Genomic DNA, 20929 nt, shown 5'->3' on the forward strand with positions numbered 1-20929 from the left:
AAAAGCTGACTTTAAAGTCAGAATTCTTTTTTTGGGGGGGTGGCCCTCATCCTCTTCCGTACTTTCCAAATTCAGAAATGTCCTTTTTTCTCTTTAGACAATTTCTGGGCTTACCTGAAATTTCTCCAATTTTTGGAGAAAATTTTCTTTTCTGACCTACAATCACTCAAATATGCAGTCATAAAAACTGAGCTTTCTGTTTTGCTTTGGTTGAAATCTAATGGTTGAAAATTTGTCATTCCTCTTAAATATTTAAATGGTTTTGGCAAGAATCTGTTCAGAGTAGCAGAAACCGTAAAAAAGTCATAAACCAAATATGTTTCAGCAAGTTTTATTAAATGTTTTTATTGCTACCTTAAGAGCAGCTGAAAAGAAATCACTTTAAAATTTTTATCTGAAATTACAGCGTTAACTCAAAAGTAACCACTTCATCCTTTATTAGAAACCTATCTGAGCACAGTAGCAATGAAGGTCTGGAGCTTTTTCACAAAATCTTTATTAGATGAGATTTTTCATTCATTCTTTGTGATTTCATAAAAGCAGTGACACACTCAGAGCATCTCTGAATTACTCACCAGATAGGGTTATTTAAAAATATTTAATCTATCTTTCCATCCAATGCTGTGTAATTCTCTTTTTATTTATTATTTAGCATCAAAATGCAGTAAAATGGCGATTAAGAAATCAGACCCAGCTTTCTCCAGTTATCCTGCGTTTCTGTTTTGTGAAACAGCCCCCAGATTCATACAAAGTCTCTAAAACACATAAACAGCAGAAGTGAATATGATCACTTATGTCCTAATAACACAGAAAGTATTGGCACTAAACACTTACTGTAGCATGGGCCTTGCTAGCTAGCATAAAAAGCGAGGCCTTCCTGGATGTAGCAGGGACTACAGATAAACGTAGGGCTTTGCTTTTTTTCTACTGAACATCTTCTCTTACAGCAGGACTAATGATACCGTTCAAACCTTACAGGTTTTACGTTGTTTTTATTCATTTATTTGCAAAAGCAGGACTGGAAGAGGAAGCTTGGGATCGGAGCGTTAGCTTTGGGAGCGTTAGCTTCCAGGTGTGTTTCCATGGATTCAGAGCAGCTGAAACTTATTTAGCGACACTGAAAAAACGAAATAAAGATAAATTAGAATTTTACAGGTGTGGAATTTCATTTATTATATATATATATATATATATATATATATATATATATATATATATATATATATATATATATATATATATATATATATATATATATATATATATTTTTTGTGTTTGTGTATATATTTTTTATATATATATATATATATATATATATATATATATATATATATATATATATATATATATATATATATATATATATATATATATAAAAATAACGTGTTTGTAAAGACCCCCCACTCACATGCTGGTTGCTTTGTAGCGGTCCAGCGCTTTCTGAGCCACCTCCTCGGAGAACTTCGGGTCGGTCCAGGGAATGTCGCCGCGTACGGTGATGGTCATGGGCGGAGAGTCAAACAGTTGCACGGTCACTTTGGTGTCAGCATCATTCGTCGTTCCGCCTTGGTTCTCCTCGGTGTCGCCTTTGGAGATCACCTGCAGAAAAAGGTAATATCTGGCTTTTCTTGTTTTTATCTTTACTGCAGATGAAACATGAAGCGGTTGCCTCACCAATCAATAATGAAGTACTGAAAATGGAAACAAAAAAAATGGATTGGTGATTAATTTCATTTTTGCTTGATGTGATTTTTAAAAAAAAATTGATTTCAGTTTTTTCTTGTTCCTACATCATTAAAAATGTCTCAAATCTTCAGTTCAGAGTCAGATGAAAAAATTAAGATACCCTTTAACAGTCTCTGTGTTAGACATTCAGAATGCTGGGGATTCAAGAATATAAATAACAAAACTTAAGAAATGCCTGAAACACCTTTATTTCCTTAAACAACTTTGGACCTTATGAAGTAGTGGCTCTATATAACAGAGGCTGTAACAGCAGATTGGGTTCAGTTAAGGAACAAAATTGCAAACTTTGTTAAATTTTCAGCTGCACTGTGTCAAAACATCCAAACTCAGAAAAACCTGTTGCCCTCCTCACCTGTACGGGGCGCTGCAACAAGAACTACTCAGGGAAGCGACAAAAACCTCAGAAGAAGAGAAGCACACATTATTTGTCTTTGCAAAATGTAAACAAAAATGGATTTTAGCGGTTGCACATCTTCGGCAAAAAAACACGAGCCATTTCTACTGCTAGCATTAGACTAGCGCATTTGTTTTGTTTGTATTTACCCAGAAGGCCTTGGGCTATAGTCCGCTGCCTGCTTTTGGAGCGGTCTCTGGTCCCAAACGAACTAAGATTTGACTTAAGTGGGCTAAACAGGCTGGTGTGGATGCTTCTTTAATGCTGATCAAATCAATCAGTAACAATATATATGTCTATTGACACTTGATCAATTTCAGTAGATAATACGTCTGGTAGTATTTTCAATAATTTCACTGAACTCTGATCCAGAATTTGCGCAGCATTCTCAACGTAACTTAGCTAAGCAAAGTTAGTGGAAGTAACTTTGGTTACCTAGCAACAACTCGTGGTTACCTAGCAACAACTTGTTGAGTAACATGCAGAGCAGCAGTTTAAGGTTCCGCCACTGTGGCTCATAACTGCTTAAAAATAAACAACATGGAGTGAAAGCGGCAGATAAAACAGGAAATGTTACATCACTAGCGTGGGAGTACTTTAGATATTGAGATATTTAAAACAAAAACCAGTCAGTAATTATCACCGTCGACTGATATGAAAGGCTTTTATGGTGATGCGTTTTTCAGCCATGTTGTCCTGCTTGATAAACCATCAGAAAGCTCCATACCGCCTTCACGCTGAAGATGCCGTCCTTGGTGTTGTTTGCCAGGGCGGACACCCAGCCGAACTGCCTGTTGAGCATGTCGAGGAGGGAGGAGGTGTTGAACACGCGCTCCTCGAACCTCTTCAGGAGGGAGTTGTACTGCTGCGTGAAGCGCTCGGCCATCGCCAGCGCCTCCTCCAGCTCCTCCTTCAGTGGGCCCTCCAGGGGTTTATTCCCAGAGCAGTCTGTGAGAGAATAAACAGGAAAAAAATCAGCCAAAAACCATGAAAATTATTGGAGTTTTATCAAACCTTTTGTGAATTTTACTGATTTAGGACAAAATCCAGATGAGAAAAATGTTGTAGCTGCTGTTTATTATTGTAAACTTGTATGAGTGTTGATTTTGAGAATAGATTTTTTTATTAAGTTTAGAAAAGGAAAGGCTGACATGGGCGGTGGCCTAGGGCGTCAATTTTTGGGGGTGGACCCCACAGAGTTTTTTATTTTACTGAATTCATCTTTTGCAAAACTGCATATGGGAACTTTTTAATTTTTTATTATAATATGAATTTTATCCTATCCCTTTGTATTGTTTTATGATTTCCACAGGTTTGCTAATGTTGTGCAGCTTGATATTCCTATGAAATCTTCCCTCCCCACCAAGTCATTATCATAAATAAGAGTTTGTTCTAACTCACCTAGGTAAATAAGTAATTTAAAGGAGTTGTAGACCCATACCAGGTGAGTTCTAATAGCATTTTGGGATTTTTGTGAATATTGAAGTATTTGAAAATTACTCTAATTTTTTGAGTTTCTGCCCAGGACACAATTTAAGCGTACCATTATTAGTTAGTATCATCAGTTCATATGTATAGAACTACCTATCAATGTATTGTAATTTGCATTTGCAATATTCATTTCTTTAGTGGATAGGGCACAAAAACGGTTTCTGGCCCAGGGCCCACATCCTTGTAAATCCGGCCCTGCTCAGGACCAGAAATCCTAATTTTTGTGTTTTAATTTAACACAAGTAATATTCAGCTCTAATTTCTGATTATTTAATGCAGATATTCTGATCTGTTTCCAGTTGTATCAAAGGTTTTGTTGTTTTCTCACCCAGATGCTGGATCTCTTTGCATTTCTCGCATTCGTCGCGGAACTTGATGCAGCCTGCCGAGTTGCGACGGATCTCCCTGCAGGTCATCTTGCCGTTGCCGAAGGGCCTTGTGATGATCACGTCTTCGTTTACGTTGCCGTCTGCAGCCGACAAACGCAGGGCAGATTTTAACATGTCAGCAGTAAAGCTCAGCAGCACAGCAACCTGACTTTACTTTCATATTAGATAAACTTCTGAAGCTGACAGTTCAAGCCAAATATCAATAATTTTCAAAAACTAGACGCTGCATGAACTAGTAGTAAAATATTCCGGTAAATTTGGACAAGAAAACAAAATATATATCTGAACTCTAATTTGAAGCTTCTTTGTTAAACTCATTTTCATTTTGAACCATATTAAGATCTTGATTGTTCTTAAAGGGCTGGTTGGGCAAGAATGCATGAATAAAACCCATTTAAAAACAGATGAAATATCAATAACTAAAATATTAAGACACACTTAAACTTTGTTGAAATTCTTTCAAACATTTTATAAGTAAAAACCACAAAAACACCTAAATGTTAGAAAGTTGATTTATAAAACTTAAATAATAAAAAGTATCGGAATCGGCAATATTGTTCCTGTGTTTATTTTGTATTATATTAACACCGAAATGTTCATGGTACGGATAAGCAGATCATATTTATAATATAACCATTTAGCTATTTTTAAATAGCTAAACATATATTTAGCTACCAGCTATTTAGATATTTAGCAGTCAGCTAATAACTATTTAGCTATTTGGCCACTAGCTAAATACATTATTAGCTATTTAACTAAAACTAATAATTAACTAATAACTAATAGCTATTATATTTAGCTATTTAAATATAGCTAAATAGCTACAAAAGAAATAATAAAGAGTTTAGTTAAATATCTTTGAAATAATTTATGAAAACTGTAGAAATAGAATAAAACTAGATTAACAAAACAATTTTGTTTCAGTTTATATCAGCGTCTACATCCTTTCTTTATTTGAGTCCATCCGACGGGAAAGCAGATTGAAAACAATCTCTAGACCCTCCGACCTTTCTGAGAACCAGTGCGTGAAAACGTACTTTCGTTTGGGGCACCGTCGGTGTCCAGGTCCATCATGGAGTCCATGGGGCCGAACAGGTTCCTGCCCATTCCCGTCATGGGAGAGAACAAGCTCCGGAAGTTGTGGAAAGGGTCGTGGAAAAGCATGTGGATGCTTCTGGCGTGGCGAACGACCGGAGCCAGGAATTTGGGAAAGAAGAAAGCGGGAGGGTTGATGTGATCGGCGACCTGGAACGAAAACAGGTGAGCTCCTTCATTTCTAATGTGAACTTTAAAGAACCAAATGTTGCTGATGTGGCAACCCTGCAGAAACTTAAATGTTTCTTCTATTAAACCTCCCAGTGCTGTTCCTCCTTAAGGAATAACTTTCATGATTGAACATGAAAGCTAAATTTTATATTATTTTATATCACCAGTTGCATTTTTTATATTTTCCAGTAACATAAACATCTTGCTTGGTTTTTATGAGTTTAGAAAATGCAGTACTTGGATAAACTTCAGCTAAAGTTACAGGTAAACTGAAAGACGAAGATTTGTAATCATTTCTTCTGACATGATTACAAATCTCTCCTGCACCTCTGCACTGCAAAAACACAAAATCTTACCAAGTATTTTTGTCACGTTTCTGGTACACTTGAAATGATAAAAACCTAACGTACAAGTAACTTTCTGTAAGATATAGGAGCTTGTTTCAGTAAATACTTTTTTAATATTGATAAAAAATTACTTGTCCCATCGGCAGATTATTTCACTTATAGCAAAACATTTTCCCCTTGTCATAATTTAAGCAGTGTTTTTATTATTTACTTAAAACAAGCTTCTGAATCTTGCTGAAATGTTACTTTTAAGTTAGTTTCGTCTTATTCCAAAAGTTCAAAGATGTTTTCACAAGAAACAAAATTACTTGCTAAGAACAAATCTCAGGGACTCGGTGTCATTTTTTCGTGTTTGTGTGGGAAAAGTTACGTTTAAAGTTTTTCCAAAAGGAAAGAAAAAATGTTATTGTATCATTTTAATTTTAGCTAAAGTTCCTGGCAGGAATTTTTCTCCTCTATGTTTAAAATTTTCCTTCCCAAATATGCAGGATTAAATAAATAAAAGCAGTAGATCTTGCACAGCTGCAGACTCTACTGCTTTTATTTATTTATTACAATTGTCTTGGGGGTAAGTATGATGGTAAATTAGACACTTTGTAGATAAAATTTTTTATATACATTTTATATATTTGTGTAAAAAAACTTAAAGTTTTTGAGATTATTGTCAGAAATTTCTTGAAGACAACCTGGAAATTCCTGAACTTCAAAAGTCAAAAATTTACAAGAAAAAAAAAAAAAACAAGATTTTTTTAGATGAATGCAAATTTCTGAGTTTTAGAAGTAAAAACAAAATTAACTTTTGGAAATTTTCAGAGTTTGAAAAGTCAAATTTTTTCAACATTTCAAACTCTGAAATTTCTACGTTTTCTTAAAAAAATTTCTGAGATTCCGAGTTTTTCGGTGGAAATTTTCTCCACTTATTTTTCTAATGTGCCATTGTACAACACTGTAAAACATTTTGTTAATAAATGGGCAGCTGACCATTTCTTTTTAACGTGGCACAAACATGATTCATGACTTCCTGTAAGTTTTTGACTTCCAGAAAGCCATAAACTAATAAGACTGTTCCTAGAGGGCGATGCGTTACATTGATAAATTCATATGTAGCCACTGGAGATCAGTGTTCCTGTCTGTGTGATTCTGAGACATAAACAAGCACCTTCATGCTGTCTGAGAAGATGTTATCCACTCCGTCTGCCATCACTGAGTATTTTTCTTCCAGGTTCCTGAACTCCTTGTTCTGCCGCTGGCCCTCCTGCTCCAGAGAGTCGATCCTCTCCCCGTTGATCCAGATGGAGAACGGAGACGTTCTGTTCAGCACATCCTCCAGCTAAACAGCCCAGAGCAGGTAAGACATTTTAACCTTCCAACCCAACCAGTTTCAGTCTCACAGAGTTTATCTGTGAAATGTCCAACCTGACGTCCAACCAATCCGGATCCGCTGCTGCAGGTTCTGGAGTAATATTTAACGCAGGTCTTCTTCAGGCAGGGCTTGCACTCTTCCCACAGAGCCTTCATGGTGTCGTTGCAAACCTCCTCCTCCTTCGCCAGCTTGGCCTCCATTTCCTCAGCTGCACGGATCGCCTCCTGCAGTAAAGGCGACTTGTTAAGCTTCCTAGAAGAGGTTAGGATAAATCTACAGCCCAAACGAAACGTGATCATGAGATTTTAGTCTGGTCAACTCAATGTTTACACTCGAATGTAAAAATGGCATTAGCAGAGCCTACTGCACAACTAGATATAAAATATTACGTCTTTCTGCAGCTTCGTTTTCTCCAGATCATCCAAAAACTTCTTGTGGTCCTCGGAGGATTTCTGCATCACGGTCTTCATCTCCTTCACGCCATCGATGGCGTTTTCAATCTGTTTATCCAGATACTTCTCACCCTGGAGGGAAATCTCTGTGAACAACAACCAACATGCAAAATGTGTTCAACCTCTGACCTCGTGTGGATTTTATTTCAACTTCGTCCTGCTCTGGGCACCTTCAGCGATTTGTCTAGGATGCCCTCTAGTGGGCAGAAATGTCAAATACAGACTGCTACAGCAATAACTTTACTAATTATTTTTGTCTCGTTTCCAGTGCAAATATGTTGATTCAGTCTAAATAAATATATCTAACTTTTCAGTAAGATATATTAGCTTGTTTTAGTCAATAATTCCTTAATGTTAATTAAAAAAGTTTTTGTTTCATTGGCAGATTGTTTTATATAACAGGGGAAAAATGCCAATGGAGCTAGAACTTCTAAAAATTATTAATAATGAATTATTACTTATTTAAGACTTTCAAAGGCACTGAAAATTTAGCTAAGTTTTTTAAAACTGCATCAACTTCCAAACTTGAGTTGGAAAAACAAGTGTATCATTTTTGTATCCTTGGTTGAGGGCCGCACAAAATCACTCCGAGGGCCACAATTGGTCCCCGGGCCACACGTTGGACACCCTTATCTTTGTTTGACCATAATATAAACGTAATAATTTACAGCTATTTATTAGGACCAATCATTGATGCCAAGAAATAAATTTTTACGCAGATATTTTGACATACATTTCACTAATCCCATAAATATATATTTTTATATTTATAAATTCATATGATGTGTAATTTGAAAGTATTTAAAAGTAAAATTAGTCAGTTTTTTATATATATATATATATAAATTGGTAAATTAACATTAAATCTGTAAACGTACCGTTTAGTTCCTCGGTGGACGGAGGCAGGATGCAGTTGGCCGAGGCCAGAAAAAGGGCCAACAAAGTCAGCGTCACTTTGGACTCCTTCTTCTTCTTCATCATCATCATCATCATTAACATCCTCTCTGACCCTCGGAGGGAGCAGGATATAATGAGAGCGAGAGAGACCTGCAAACAAATGTTATTTTTAATGAAAAGTTACTGCATTTAAAATATCTGTAGTTACTGTAAGTCTCCAGCAGAGGGCGACCTGACAGCGACCTACGCAGCAGAAAATCGAGCTTTCTATGTCAGCAAAGTATAAAAATAACTGATGCTTGTTTTTATCTCGAGTTTCTGAGATGTTGTGACCAAACTGACCTCTAATCAGCCCTTCCTGTGACTCCGACCAGGCTGGGAAAAGCATTATATAAGAGGAACAGCCTTTCTCTGTTTACCATCTTCTTCTCCCTCTGACGTGTGCTTGGTCAGCTGCCCATTTATTAACAATGACAGATTCAGCAGAGCGAGGTTGGGTGTCTTTGCTTTTTCTCTCATATTCCTGCAGCTTTCTCAGTGCAGCTTCTTTTTACATGCATGGCTTTCTTTATTGCCTATATCAGAACGAAAGATGCACAGTAAAAATGCTCCCTTTTTAAGCCAACTACACATTTTCAGAAACCCACAGCTACTTTTTCCAGCCTGGAACACAGTATTAACAAGGAAAATAAATAGTTTAATGATTATAATTAGCTTAAAATCACGATTGGTTATTTTACAAAACAAAATTCAACACTTGCACTTCATTATCCTGTTTAAAGGTTGTTATTCCTCTACTCCCACTTGTGCAGAACTTGCTCAAGAATATTACCTACAAATACTGTTATTGTGTAGTAAAAATGCAATATGACTATTTGTCTTATTGCATTTACTGGCTAGAAGAAAAATATGGATTTGAAAGAGAGGAAACATTAGGTTTTGTGGATGCAGGGATTTGTTTCCGTTGCTTGGAAATGTCAGCGTTGTTCCAGGACATTCTGTCATGCCGCTGTCAAATTTACACACACAGGAACCTGAGAGGAAAAAATCTTTCAGGCACAGGCGGCAGAACCTGGGAGGCTAAAAGTTTACACAAAAATGTGCTTTCTGTTCCTCTTTCTTAAATTAATAATATATAATCTGCCATATAGGCTGCTCTGCTTCCATTATTTTACTTCTAAGAAGATTAAAATGGATAAGTACAGCTCTTTCATTGGCTCTGATTTGCCAGTCAGGTCAACAAAGTAGAGCTGATCTGGAAATCTCACTGCGAAGATGAACCACAAAGAATACTTTTGAAATATTTGGCATGAATTGTTCACAAACCCAGACAGCTGACTTGAAATGCTATTTCATGCTGTCACTTTTTGAATACTGTTTGTTTATTTTTTCAATATCGGGATTGATACATTAATATTGGATCGGTGTATCTTTATTAAACAGTCTGTGGATGAAGCCATTCAGGCATTTTCATATTTATCTATTCATCGTCAGTTCTGATTTGTGTTTTGGGGTCCATTACAAATGCGCACAAAACATTTTTGATATTCAGCTAATGTTGAAAAAACATAATTTTGTAACTGTGAATAATAAATTAAATCAAAAGCACACGTGAATACGTTTGTTCACGCATTGTTATTAAAACCATCCTCCAACCTCTTGCTGTTGTCTGATTAGTAGTAACATCACAAAACACAAAAATGTTGCATTGCGGTTTTGGGAAATACACTATAGCGGAAAAACCACTTCACTTTATCAAAAAACATGAGTTTTTCCAAAATTGGAGTTTTTCCATTAAGCAAATTTATTTTTGTAATTCCAATTTGATCTTATGGTCAATGGAAACACAGCTACTGATAAAACTGGATGAAATACTAAAATCTGTAAGAAAATATTTGGAAGGTTCCAACTTTTCCCCTATTAAAAAGTTAGATGGTTGGAACTTGGACAGAGTTGGGAGCGCCAGCAGGTCAATAGCCCCAAAAATATGTAAAACAAAATTAACAACTAGCTAACAACTTAGAAGAGAATATACTTTATTGATCCCCAAGAGGAAGTTGCTTATTTGTTGAAAGCTACTCCATCTTTGGTAATAAATACAAAGTTTATAAATATATATATACCTAACTTCTGGCCTGATCTGCCTGAACTCAACCTTACTGAAAATTTAAGAACAGGAAACAAACCAATTTCAATGAACAACATAAATTCCACCAAGAAGAGTGGTCAAATATCCAACCAGAATTTTGCTGGAAGCTTCTAGATATTATTGACCCGTTGCACGTGACGTCACTCTCTTCGGAACTCGGCCCGCTCCGCCATGATGGACGTCAAAACAACCAATGCGCTCCTGTAAAGCCCGTCAAAAAAATACGCACACCTGTAACCTAATATCACTTTTATTGAGTTGATTTCGCAGTAAAAATGGTCACAAGGTGCTGCGCGGTCGGGCTTATGGAACTCAAACCTGTCATTTTATTGTATAACTTTTACCGAGGAAAGATGGATAGCAGCCGTTAATCATAATGACTGGCAGCCCTCGGTGTAACCGCGGATTTGCAGGAACACTTTTGACAAGGTAAGAAAATTAACATTAATACACTCTATAAGTAAGTATGATTAGAACTATATTAAATATTGCATTATTGCGGCGTCTAAATGCTGGTAACCATGGAGACAATGCCGCCGTCATGTAGCCTAGCATGTATGGAAGAAACTCGTTAGCATCTCGTCTTATGTACGTTTTTAAACCGTACATACATAAACCGTTTTCAACGGTTTATGACATAGTAACTTAAATCATATGGTGTGAATTCAGGCAGAGTCTGTAATTTCATCACATCAGGAGGGAGGAGGTATGGGTCGGTTTCTAAGCTAGCTGCTTCCCATTTTTATAAATACCTCCGTCTATGATCCTCAACCAGGTGTGTTACGTTCACAGACAAATTAGCTCGACTCTAACGGGTAGAAGCCATGAATAAACTGGCAAAAACAACTTTAGTAAAACAATTTCAGCAGCTCTGTTCAATACTCCCTTCCCTCACTTCTTACGTCCATCATGGCGCCTCAAACGATTAAGTGGCGTAGTTGCAAAGGGTCATTGGATTTAAATTAGCCCTCCTAATTGTTATTTTTAAAATGTATTAAAAGGGTAGTTCAAAGCTTCTCAGTAACATTGTTTTTACTCAATTTATGTAACCAAGTGCCGTGTTGTTACTATTTTCTTTTTGCCACAGTCGTTTTGTCGCCCACGACCGTCTCAGGTTTCTATGGTAATGAGAAAAGTACAGAATGTTCAGCATGTTGTTGTTGCACAGGGTGACATTTAAACCTCTTCATTTGATACAAAGTATACAAAAAATAGAAAAAGATTATTTTCAGAGACTTTCAGGCATAAACTCTTAACTACATATTTCAGTTGCTTTCTTATTGATATCTTTGAATTGTGATATATTTATACAGATGAGAGAACATCTGTACTAAACATCTGTGCATGTGATTTGTTTAATCTGCAGTTGGAAAGGCAGTGGGAACGTTCAAGTATCCCAATTTCCTTACCCTGTTTGTCCATTGTCAGGACTTCACACTAGTTCATTATTCACAAAATCATAAACCTCTTAAAGAGGTCTAATCAAAGAAACTGCTGCTGAAACCCAGTAAATGTTTATGGGACATAAGCAGCACAATTATATATCAAGGTGAAAAATGTCAAAATGTTGAAATAAAAGCTTAGAGCTTAAGCACTGTAATAATCACTAATATTTTTTTCCGACTTGCAGCTGCAGCCATTCTGGTTGCACAATCAAAATACCTACACTCTTCCGCTCCAGATGTTGCCTCCAAGGTCTTCTAGAAAGTTCATTTTAACCTTTAAAACACCACCACTGCACTCAACATGGACTATGAATTCACAAGTTTCCTCATGAAACAAGAAATACCTTTATTTATCCTGATAAAATAGTTTAATATGTTAGTTTTAGGGGAAACTTAATCTAGTTGAACCATTTCTCATAATGGTTCATAAGTGCTGAAAAATGGATGATAAAATAAGACGTCTGAGTGGAAAAAAGCACTTTAATAATATATATTGCTATTGCTATCAAAAGTAAAATGTGACTTACTTAAATTTCAAATATAAAGTTGCACTAGTAAACCTGATTTCATGTTTTAATACATATTTTCCATGCAATGCTTCTTAAATTGAAGGATTATTTTTTGCTATTATTACATTTTTATGTCATAATAAACTGTTAAAATATAATTTCATGATAAAAATAAAAAAGTCAAGTTTGTTTTGGTTTTATGCTTTTAATTTATTACATATTGGTTCATGTTCTCATCCTGGTGACGCTTATTTAAGAAATAAATAAAAAGCAAGTAATCCTGGAAGATCTGAGCTCCATTTTATCTTAAAAAAATGGGACAGCAGCAGATGTGCCCTTATTTCCACCTTATTTTAATGCTTTGGGGATTTGTGCACCCTCAGGATGTACTTCTTATAGAGTAACCGAGAACAGGGTCACGTCTTATCAAGAAAATATGACGACTGTTTGCACACAAGGCTGGGATAGCTTGTAGCAAAAGAAAATCGATACCATTCTTTGTTATCTCACCGAATGCAACTTTGAGTAATACCTAAAATGTTCTTATCTTTGATGTTTATATTCTAAATGACCTTCTACAGGCTACATTACAGTTAAATCAACAGCAGGGTGACGTCATCTCCTCTAATCCCATTGTTTTTATCCTCAGATGGAGGTCACACCCATGGATTATATGTGCCGACATCAGAAATAAAGTCAGCATTTTTACATCAAACTACAGATTAAACCTTGGGAAAACTAAGGTTGCACAATTATTTTCTAACTTGATGCAACAAAACAGCACCAATTAGGATCTAATGTTTAAGAACAACAGACATCCTGCAGTGCAGTAGTCTGCTGCAGACACATGGAAACGGCTAAAAGCCTCTCGGACTCACCTGTGTTGGTAGTTTTGCTGGGACTGTGCCGCCTCTGAAGCTGCAGCAGTAGCCTGCAGCCCTTATTTATATCCAACCAGTGGATAGCGGGACGGTGCAGACATGTGATTCAGAGAGAAAGCACACTGCTGCAGCATCCTCTGCGTCAAAAACCCCCGGGAGAGACTACACTTCCTTCAGAACCCTTCAAAATAAAACTCCAGAGTCTTATAATCTAGGTCATCAGAAGGCATAGTTAGTAAATTTCTTTGCAAAATGTTCGACTTATAATAATTTTTTTTTAAATATATGTTTCAAATTGTAACTATATACATGTAGGATTGTTTATTAGTGAACAAAGTTTTATCTTATGGTCAGCATTTTATAGTTTTCTATATTTCACACTTTTTAAATATTGTTTTTGAGTTGAGTTTTTGTCCATTTTGAATAGGCAGGTCTACAGGAAGTGTTATTGTTGCACAAAGTAATTGTTCGCAAGAATGACTGATTAAAGAAAACACTAATATTTTTACTAACTCCTGTAGATTTAATTTAAGAGTGTAAATAACCACAAGTGTGTTTTTGTTACAGCCAATCTGAATGTTTTATTTTGCAGTAATTTTGACTTCTGATTACAGTTGTATGCTTTTCATTTTTGATTTTGATCTACAAAGAGAATTAGAGGCATTAAAATAAAATTAAAATCTGGAAGGAGAAAACTACTTGCTAATAGTTTTACTGCAAAAGTGAGAATCAAATGTCACCTATTTAGTTCTTTCAAATTAAATTAATTAAAAATAAAAAAAACATCTATGAAAGAAATAAACTATGAAAAATTTGGAATTTTCAAACTCAGGAAATTTTCAGAAGTCTAAAATTTTTGGTTGCCATGTTTCTTCTAGATTTTTGAAAACAAAATGAATCTCAAAGGTTTTTTTTTATTTACATACAAACAATACAGGGTCATTCCTTCACATATGGAAAACCATTTACTTGTATAAATTAAATTAAATACAAATTATCCTTTTAATAAAGTAACTTTGAAGGAAGAATATTTGACTTTAATATTAACAAACCCCATCCTACTAATTATTATGAGTTATTTTTCAAAATCAGGTATTTTCTGCCAATATTTTTAAATTCCTCTTTAATTAAACGCCCCATTCGGATGAAATAAAGCTTTTATTTTGAAATATGAGTTCCTTTTCCGGTGCCTACGGCGTTTATCTCCAGCGACTTTACTGACCTGAGGCTTGAGGACGTTTCCAGAAGTTTTTTTTTTTTTTTTTTTTGATTTATTGGCAGGAGGTGATGCTGCTGTGCAGCGAGACAAACATCTGATTCACTCTGACTCATCATTTAAAAAGCGCTTTCTGTTTTCTTCTCACTCCACTTTAAATAGGCCGTTTCACAACAGTAACAGGGAAACTGTATCCTGTGAGCAAATATTGAGAATATCGTCTTTCAAACAGTAAAAATATGCAATATTTGTTAATATATTTGGTATGTAGCATAAATAAAAAGAGCTTTGCTGGTAATTCACAAATATAATGCAGCTTTACAATGTTAGAATTTAATATAACAGGGATGTTTTTCTACTCAAATATATTAGAAAAAAATCCTAATAATTAAGAGAAATGCATTATAGAAAGAAGAAATCTGTTAAAAATGGATACAAATTAATTATAACTTGAAAATTACATTTAGCAAAAATTTATTTTTGTATTAAAACATATTTTTTATTAGTTTGAAATAATATTAAAATCCTTTATGTCATGTTTTTTTTGGCGATAAGCAGAAAATCATTGTAAATAACAAATAAAGTTTTAAAAACATCATCCTGCTTAATTTATCCTTATACTGTATTTCACTCACTGAACTGAGTTACTAAAATAAGTTCAAAATGTTTTCCCTGCCAGATGTCATGCTGTGATTTTCTGTTTTAGGCAAGCAGGTAAATGCACCCAAAAATAATTTAAATGTACAGAAACATATTAGAATACAGGAGGACAGGAAAGAAAAAATAATAGTAATTGAAGTACTTTGACACCTATTTTCAAATGTCTCTGGAAGAGTTGAATGGTTTAGGACAAAATAAATGGAAGCAACAACGTGTTAAAATATAAAACAGATGCACATTTCTACCAGCTGATTAGTAGTTGTTGTGGCTGTCACTTTAAGGAGGAAAAAATCCTTTAATTCAGATAACCACCACATTCAGGCTGTGTCATCCCACAGGCTGGACTTTCCTGTAAATAACACACCAGTATGGGATTAACACACACCGATAACAAAGCAACACATTGTTTCACAATGTGTCAGCTGCAGTCATGTTTCTGCACAGCTGGGATCTGTGGTTTAGAAGCTCCATGCCACGAATCCATGATTGTATATTTAAGCTTTAATGCTGATTCTGCATAACATGTGCAATGCTTGTGTGTTCATCTCAGGTCCACCCAGGTTCACTGGATTTATTCTAACAAATGAGGAACTCAAGTTGGTGGTTTTTGCCCCATATAAATAAAATAAAATATAATAAATAACCCCAAACAAACTACAAAGCAACAGCTCCCAATGAGCAGTTAGCAGCAGTTAACGGTAACAGCAGTTAGCAGCAGCTAGCAGCAGTTAACATTTGTAACTGCGAAATGCACATTAATAATATTAACAGTTAAAAACGTAAACAAAACGTAAACAAAATGTTTTATGATTAGCAAAAAGTTAATCATAAAACATTGTATATAATTAAATTGGTCCAAAATATATGTTAAAGTATAATAATTGTAAAGAAAACTCAGACCTATAGCACAGTTACAGGACGGCAAAAGAATAAAGGGGGCGGAGCTGTCGGTTACTGGTTGCTATGGTAACCACCTACCGTCAAGAGCAGCGTAAGGGAACGTAAAACACAAAGAAATGTTTGGAGAAACAACTTCTTGACTTAACAAAATAAATTCAAAGAATAAATAGACAAAGTTTGACAAACTTCACATCAATAATATTGTCAAAATAAAACCCTGTTACACATATACGCATTTAATTTAGCTATTGGTTCAATGACGTAGTTTTGAATTTGAATTTTGTTGTTCTGTGAGGTAGCATGTTTTTTATTTATTAATTTTTGGTTTACCCATCTTTTAAAAGGCAAAAAGTAAGAAAAATAGGACTAAAACAAAGTTAAAATACAATAAACTGTAGATAGTGGAATACTACGGAAGAAGATTAGGGCCAAGAAAGAATAAATGGCAGATTTTTTTATTTTTTATTTTTTCAGTGTCCCTAATCCTCCTCAGTGGAATACAACTGACTGAAATTTATTTAGGAGTATAATAGATGTTTCACTTGTAAGAAATGTTAACAAACTTGGATGATTTTCCTTCCGCTTTATAATTATGTTCTTTTCCATGTTGGCTGTCTCGTAAATGCCTCAAAAATCCATTGAGGTTTGTGGTTGTAACTTGAAAATATGTGAAAAAGTTAAATGTGTTCAAGTGTTTGAAAGGAAGTTTCCCTTATTTGACAAATGCATTTGTGGAGATATCCTTCCACACAGAAGATTGTTTCTTTCACCTATTGTTACACAATAGAAAATAGGATTATGTAATGCCAAATGTTGGAAAACAAAAGTCCTTTGCTCATGGACTAAAAGCACAGCAATTACAAGAAACAAAGTCCTTTTTTACATTACTTTACAGACTTAACGCATCATATTCGTGCTTCTTGATGATCTATTTTTTTTAAAACACAGTTTACATGTAACTGTGTCCTAAAGCTGCAGCAGTGGCCATGTGTTGTTTCTAAGAACATGCTACATGAGTCAGTGTTGCTCATATTTTCCGACTGTGGAATGAGCCAAATGCACGTAGTTAATAGAGAGGCGGTTAAGGAAAATGTTATTAGACGAGCTGCTTGTAAAGTGAAATATCTGTGCAAAAAGAACCGTTTCTTTGGCATTAACGCTGTTGTTTTGCCACAAATGCTCTGCAGAAGTGGATCGTTATCTGTTTGTTATACTTGGTCCTTTTAATGTTTTTGCAGAGGAATGTACAACCGAACAAAGTTGTAGATTTGATCACAAATTCAGGGTAAAAAAATGTTCAAAATGTTTGGCAGCGCTATACACAACTTTACCACCAGGTGGCAGAAAATCCATTCTTGAAAATTCTTATTTTAACTTATTTAATGTTCATACTTCCTCTCACTGTCATTTCGAGTATATTCATAGAGTATTCTCATATTGAGTGATAATTTCTAATTTGATCTGTTGCTTTAATCTGTAATTTTAGCTAGGCTGAAATCAAAGAAATGTATTTTCTCACATATACATTTAAGTAACTGACTTAAACCTTGCACTGAGAGCATACCAATTTTTTTTTTGTTTAACTTGATGTATCAAAGTTTAATATGTTTTTTTTAATTTTTGTTTTATGTTTTTTAGCTATATTAATTTTAAAAAACAGATATCGGGTTATAATCAATCTGATGTTCAGTTTTTGTTGAAATAAATGGTGTTGCAGTTGAATAGATTACAATATGTACAAATTAACAACACTAAGTCACAGACAGACATGGTAAAATGTGGTCTTCCTCAAGGCTCAGTCCTAGGACCTAAATTATTTATACTTTATTTAAACGATATTTTTGCAGTATCCAGTCTGTTAAAGTTTATAATGTTTGCAGACGATACAAATTTCTTTTTTTCAGGAAAAAATATGGATGAAATAATAAAAACAGTAGAAAAAGAGTTAGCTGAGTTGAAAACATGGTTTGATTACAATAAGTTATCGTTAAATGAAGGAAAGACTAAATTCATGGTTTTCTCTGGTAATCGGAACTATAATAATGTAAAGTTATGCATAAATGGAGTTGAAATCGAAAGAGTTTATGAGACAAAGTTTTTAGGGATTATCATAGATAATAAACTTAGTTGGAAGCCTCACATAGGATATATTAGAAATAAAGTTGCAAAAACTATTGGAATACTGTTTAAAATAAAAGATTTAATAAATGTTAAAGGCTTGTATGTTATATATTCCTCTTTGGTTATGCCTTATTTGTCTTATTGCTCAGAAATCTGGGGAAATGCAAGTAAAACAACTATTGATATACTAGTTAAGTTGCAAAAAAAAGCTATAAGGGTTATAAATAAGGTGGGATACCGTGAACCAACTGATAAACTCTTTATTCAAAGTAAAATATTAAAATTTAAAGATATTGTTTATACAAAAATACTGGAAATAATGTATAAAGCATTGAATAAAAGTCTTCCTTCTGGTATTCAGAAATTATTTAAGTTAAGAGAAAATAAATATAATTTGCGAGGTTTGTTAATATTTGAATGTGCAAAAGAGAAAAGTCAGATAAAGTCTAGATGTGTTTCAGTTATTGGTGTGAAACTGTGGAATGAATTGAATGATGATCTTAAGTTATGTCCTTTCTTGGTGAACTTTAAAAGAGCTTTAAAATGTAAAATGATCAAATCTTACACTGTTATGTAGATCTATATATGTACTATGTACTTGAATCTGAATTTGAAGAAATCCTGGTAGGTTGTAAAGTAAAAAAATAGGGTAGGCAAGAATAAGCTTTGCTTCAGCCTATTCCTTTTTTGGTAAACTGTGTGTTATAGCCTCAATTAGCCAAAGCGCAATAATCAACAACCAGAATTAAGTTAATTATTGATATTTATTGTTGCATAGATAAACGGATTCCCCGCTAACTTTATCCGTCGTTGTCAACCCCGGTAATGGGGATCACGCCAAACAAGATATAACAATTCAGGGAAGTGCCAAAAAACAAACAATTAAAGAAAACCAACAAAATAAATGAAAGGTTGTTAGCCCGCCCTCACAAATACTACAAAAAGAAAACAATCATAACTGGGTGGACTAACAACAAAGAAAAACCAAACATTAAAAGGACAGCAGGAGGCAGTGCAAAAACTGTAAAACAAAAACACAAAAATTGTTAAATTCCTATTAAATCATTTTAATCAAATCAACCTAAAACACATTAAAACACTGCCTACCTGTGTTGCAAAAATCAACACTCCCAGCTCAAACCGTGGAGTAGCCGATCTGGTGTAGCCCTGACAAAAATATAAAACAATATATAAACATACAATTAGTTTTCATTAAAAAAGACCAAGTATAAAACCTACCTGCGGCGTCGAACAACCACGCCCAGGTAATGATACCATCCAAACACCCTCGGCAATCAACTCCACAGCCAGCAAACACCCAACACACAGCTGGTCTGACACACAGGAAATTGATACTTTGCCACCATCCTTACAGCTTCCCTTTTATGGAGGCTCAAGCAATAGAAAGAGCGACACCTAATGGTGCCACCTGTTACATTCCTCCCCACCATTATGCATCGGCGACCCGACGATGTACCTAAAAAAACTGTTAACCAAAAACAGAATCATTTCTTCTGTACAGAACAGGGCAGCCTGTAAGGGTTGGAATGCTGCCCTGCAGTTTTCCGTGCTGACCTCCTAAGCTCTGGAATGATGGCTGTATCAACCTCCTGTGTGGTTTCTTTGTCAGAAAGAGGCTGAACATCAGAAGTTGCATCTGCAGAAATGCCAACCTCACCATTCTCAGCATCTGACCGAACCTCAGATTCAGGCAATTATTGTTTTTTTCTTTTTTTCTTTTGTTGTTTCTTGTGTTTAATGTGGACAATTTACCAAAATAAAGTGATTGATTGATTGATTGATTGATTGATTGATTGATTGATTGAAGCTGGATCTCAATGTTGGCGTCTCACTGTGTTTCTTTTTGTTTGCCTAGATCAGGGGTTTTCAAAGTATGAAAGGGTGAGCCCCCCTCCAAGGAGCACAATGCCTGCCGCGCCCCCCCCCCCCCTTTGAAAAAGTAACTATAATCGGATTACTGATTACTCCTTGAAAAAGTAACTTAGTTATATTACTGACTACTTGACTTGCAAGTAACTAAGTTACATTAAAAGTAACCTTTTAGTTACTTTCAGCAGCTGCTAACAACAACGCTCTGCCTCCTGTGAAAATCACATTGCTCTTTGCCAATACTTAATTATCAGCTATTTTATAATAGTAACATCAACAATGTGTCTCCACTTATAAGGTTAAACTGAAGAGGAGATTGTACAAAAAACAAAAAATGTGAGTAATTTGTGTGGTCCACTGTTGTCTGGAAACTCTAAGTAGAATTTTAAAGCCCCCCCTCCCCCCCAGCCTCCAGATTCTGTTACGGCCCTGCGTTTGGTGTCACTGCGCACAGAGCTCCTCCTGAAGCTCCACAGCTCAGATGATTGCACAGATTTGTGACACTTACCGTAATATTAATTATTATAACGGTGTTAACTTGCCATTATAATTATTGGCAACTACGGACACGTTCATTCGTGGTTGTTTTCACGTTTATTGTTCATATTGGTCTCGATGTTTGCAGTTTTCTGGAGCTCGACGTCATTCAGAGGTAATAAATTAAGTTGACATTAACAAAGACACAGCGGGACGGATCATCCTGGAAATGATGAACAAGGAGAGACCGAGTAAGACTCCCTTGATGACGGACAAATTCTGGGATTTATTATGAGTCTCTGCTTATTTCTAAGCCCAAATGAGTAACTTCACGTT

At 35.1% G+C, this 20929-nt stretch overlaps 2 protein-coding genes across 2 annotated transcripts in view; one reads left to right on the forward strand and one right to left on the reverse strand.

Annotated features, from left to right (window-relative positions):
- Positions 1–315: 315 nt before the first annotated feature.
- On the reverse strand, positions 316–13493 carry clu (clusterin). The gene is made up of 10 exons (XM_044105728.1): positions 13327–13493; positions 8327–8495; positions 7386–7534; positions 7050–7220; positions 6793–6963; positions 5058–5265; positions 3960–4100; positions 2868–3088; positions 1409–1599; positions 316–1117 (listed from the first exon to the last, which is right to left on the reverse strand). Exons 2-10 carry the CDS (start codon positions 8445–8447, stop codon positions 1105–1107), a joined length of 1386 nt encoding a protein of 461 aa, XP_043961663.1. The 5' UTR covers positions 8448–8495; positions 13327–13493; the 3' UTR covers positions 316–1104.
- Positions 10477–20929, forward strand: part of scara3 (scavenger receptor class A, member 3) — a 51963-nt gene continuing 41510 nt past the window's right edge. Inside the window, exon 1 of the mRNA XM_044105725.1 lies at positions 10477–10923. The gene's annotated coding sequence lies outside the window, so the exon portion shown is untranslated. The remainder of the gene's footprint in view (positions 10924–20929) is intronic.

Source organism: Gambusia affinis, linkage group LG22 (assembly GCF_019740435.1).
Source record: "Gambusia affinis linkage group LG22, SWU_Gaff_1.0, whole genome shotgun sequence".
In the NCBI taxonomy this organism is placed as follows: Eukaryota; Metazoa; Chordata; class Actinopteri; order Cyprinodontiformes; family Poeciliidae; genus Gambusia; species Gambusia affinis.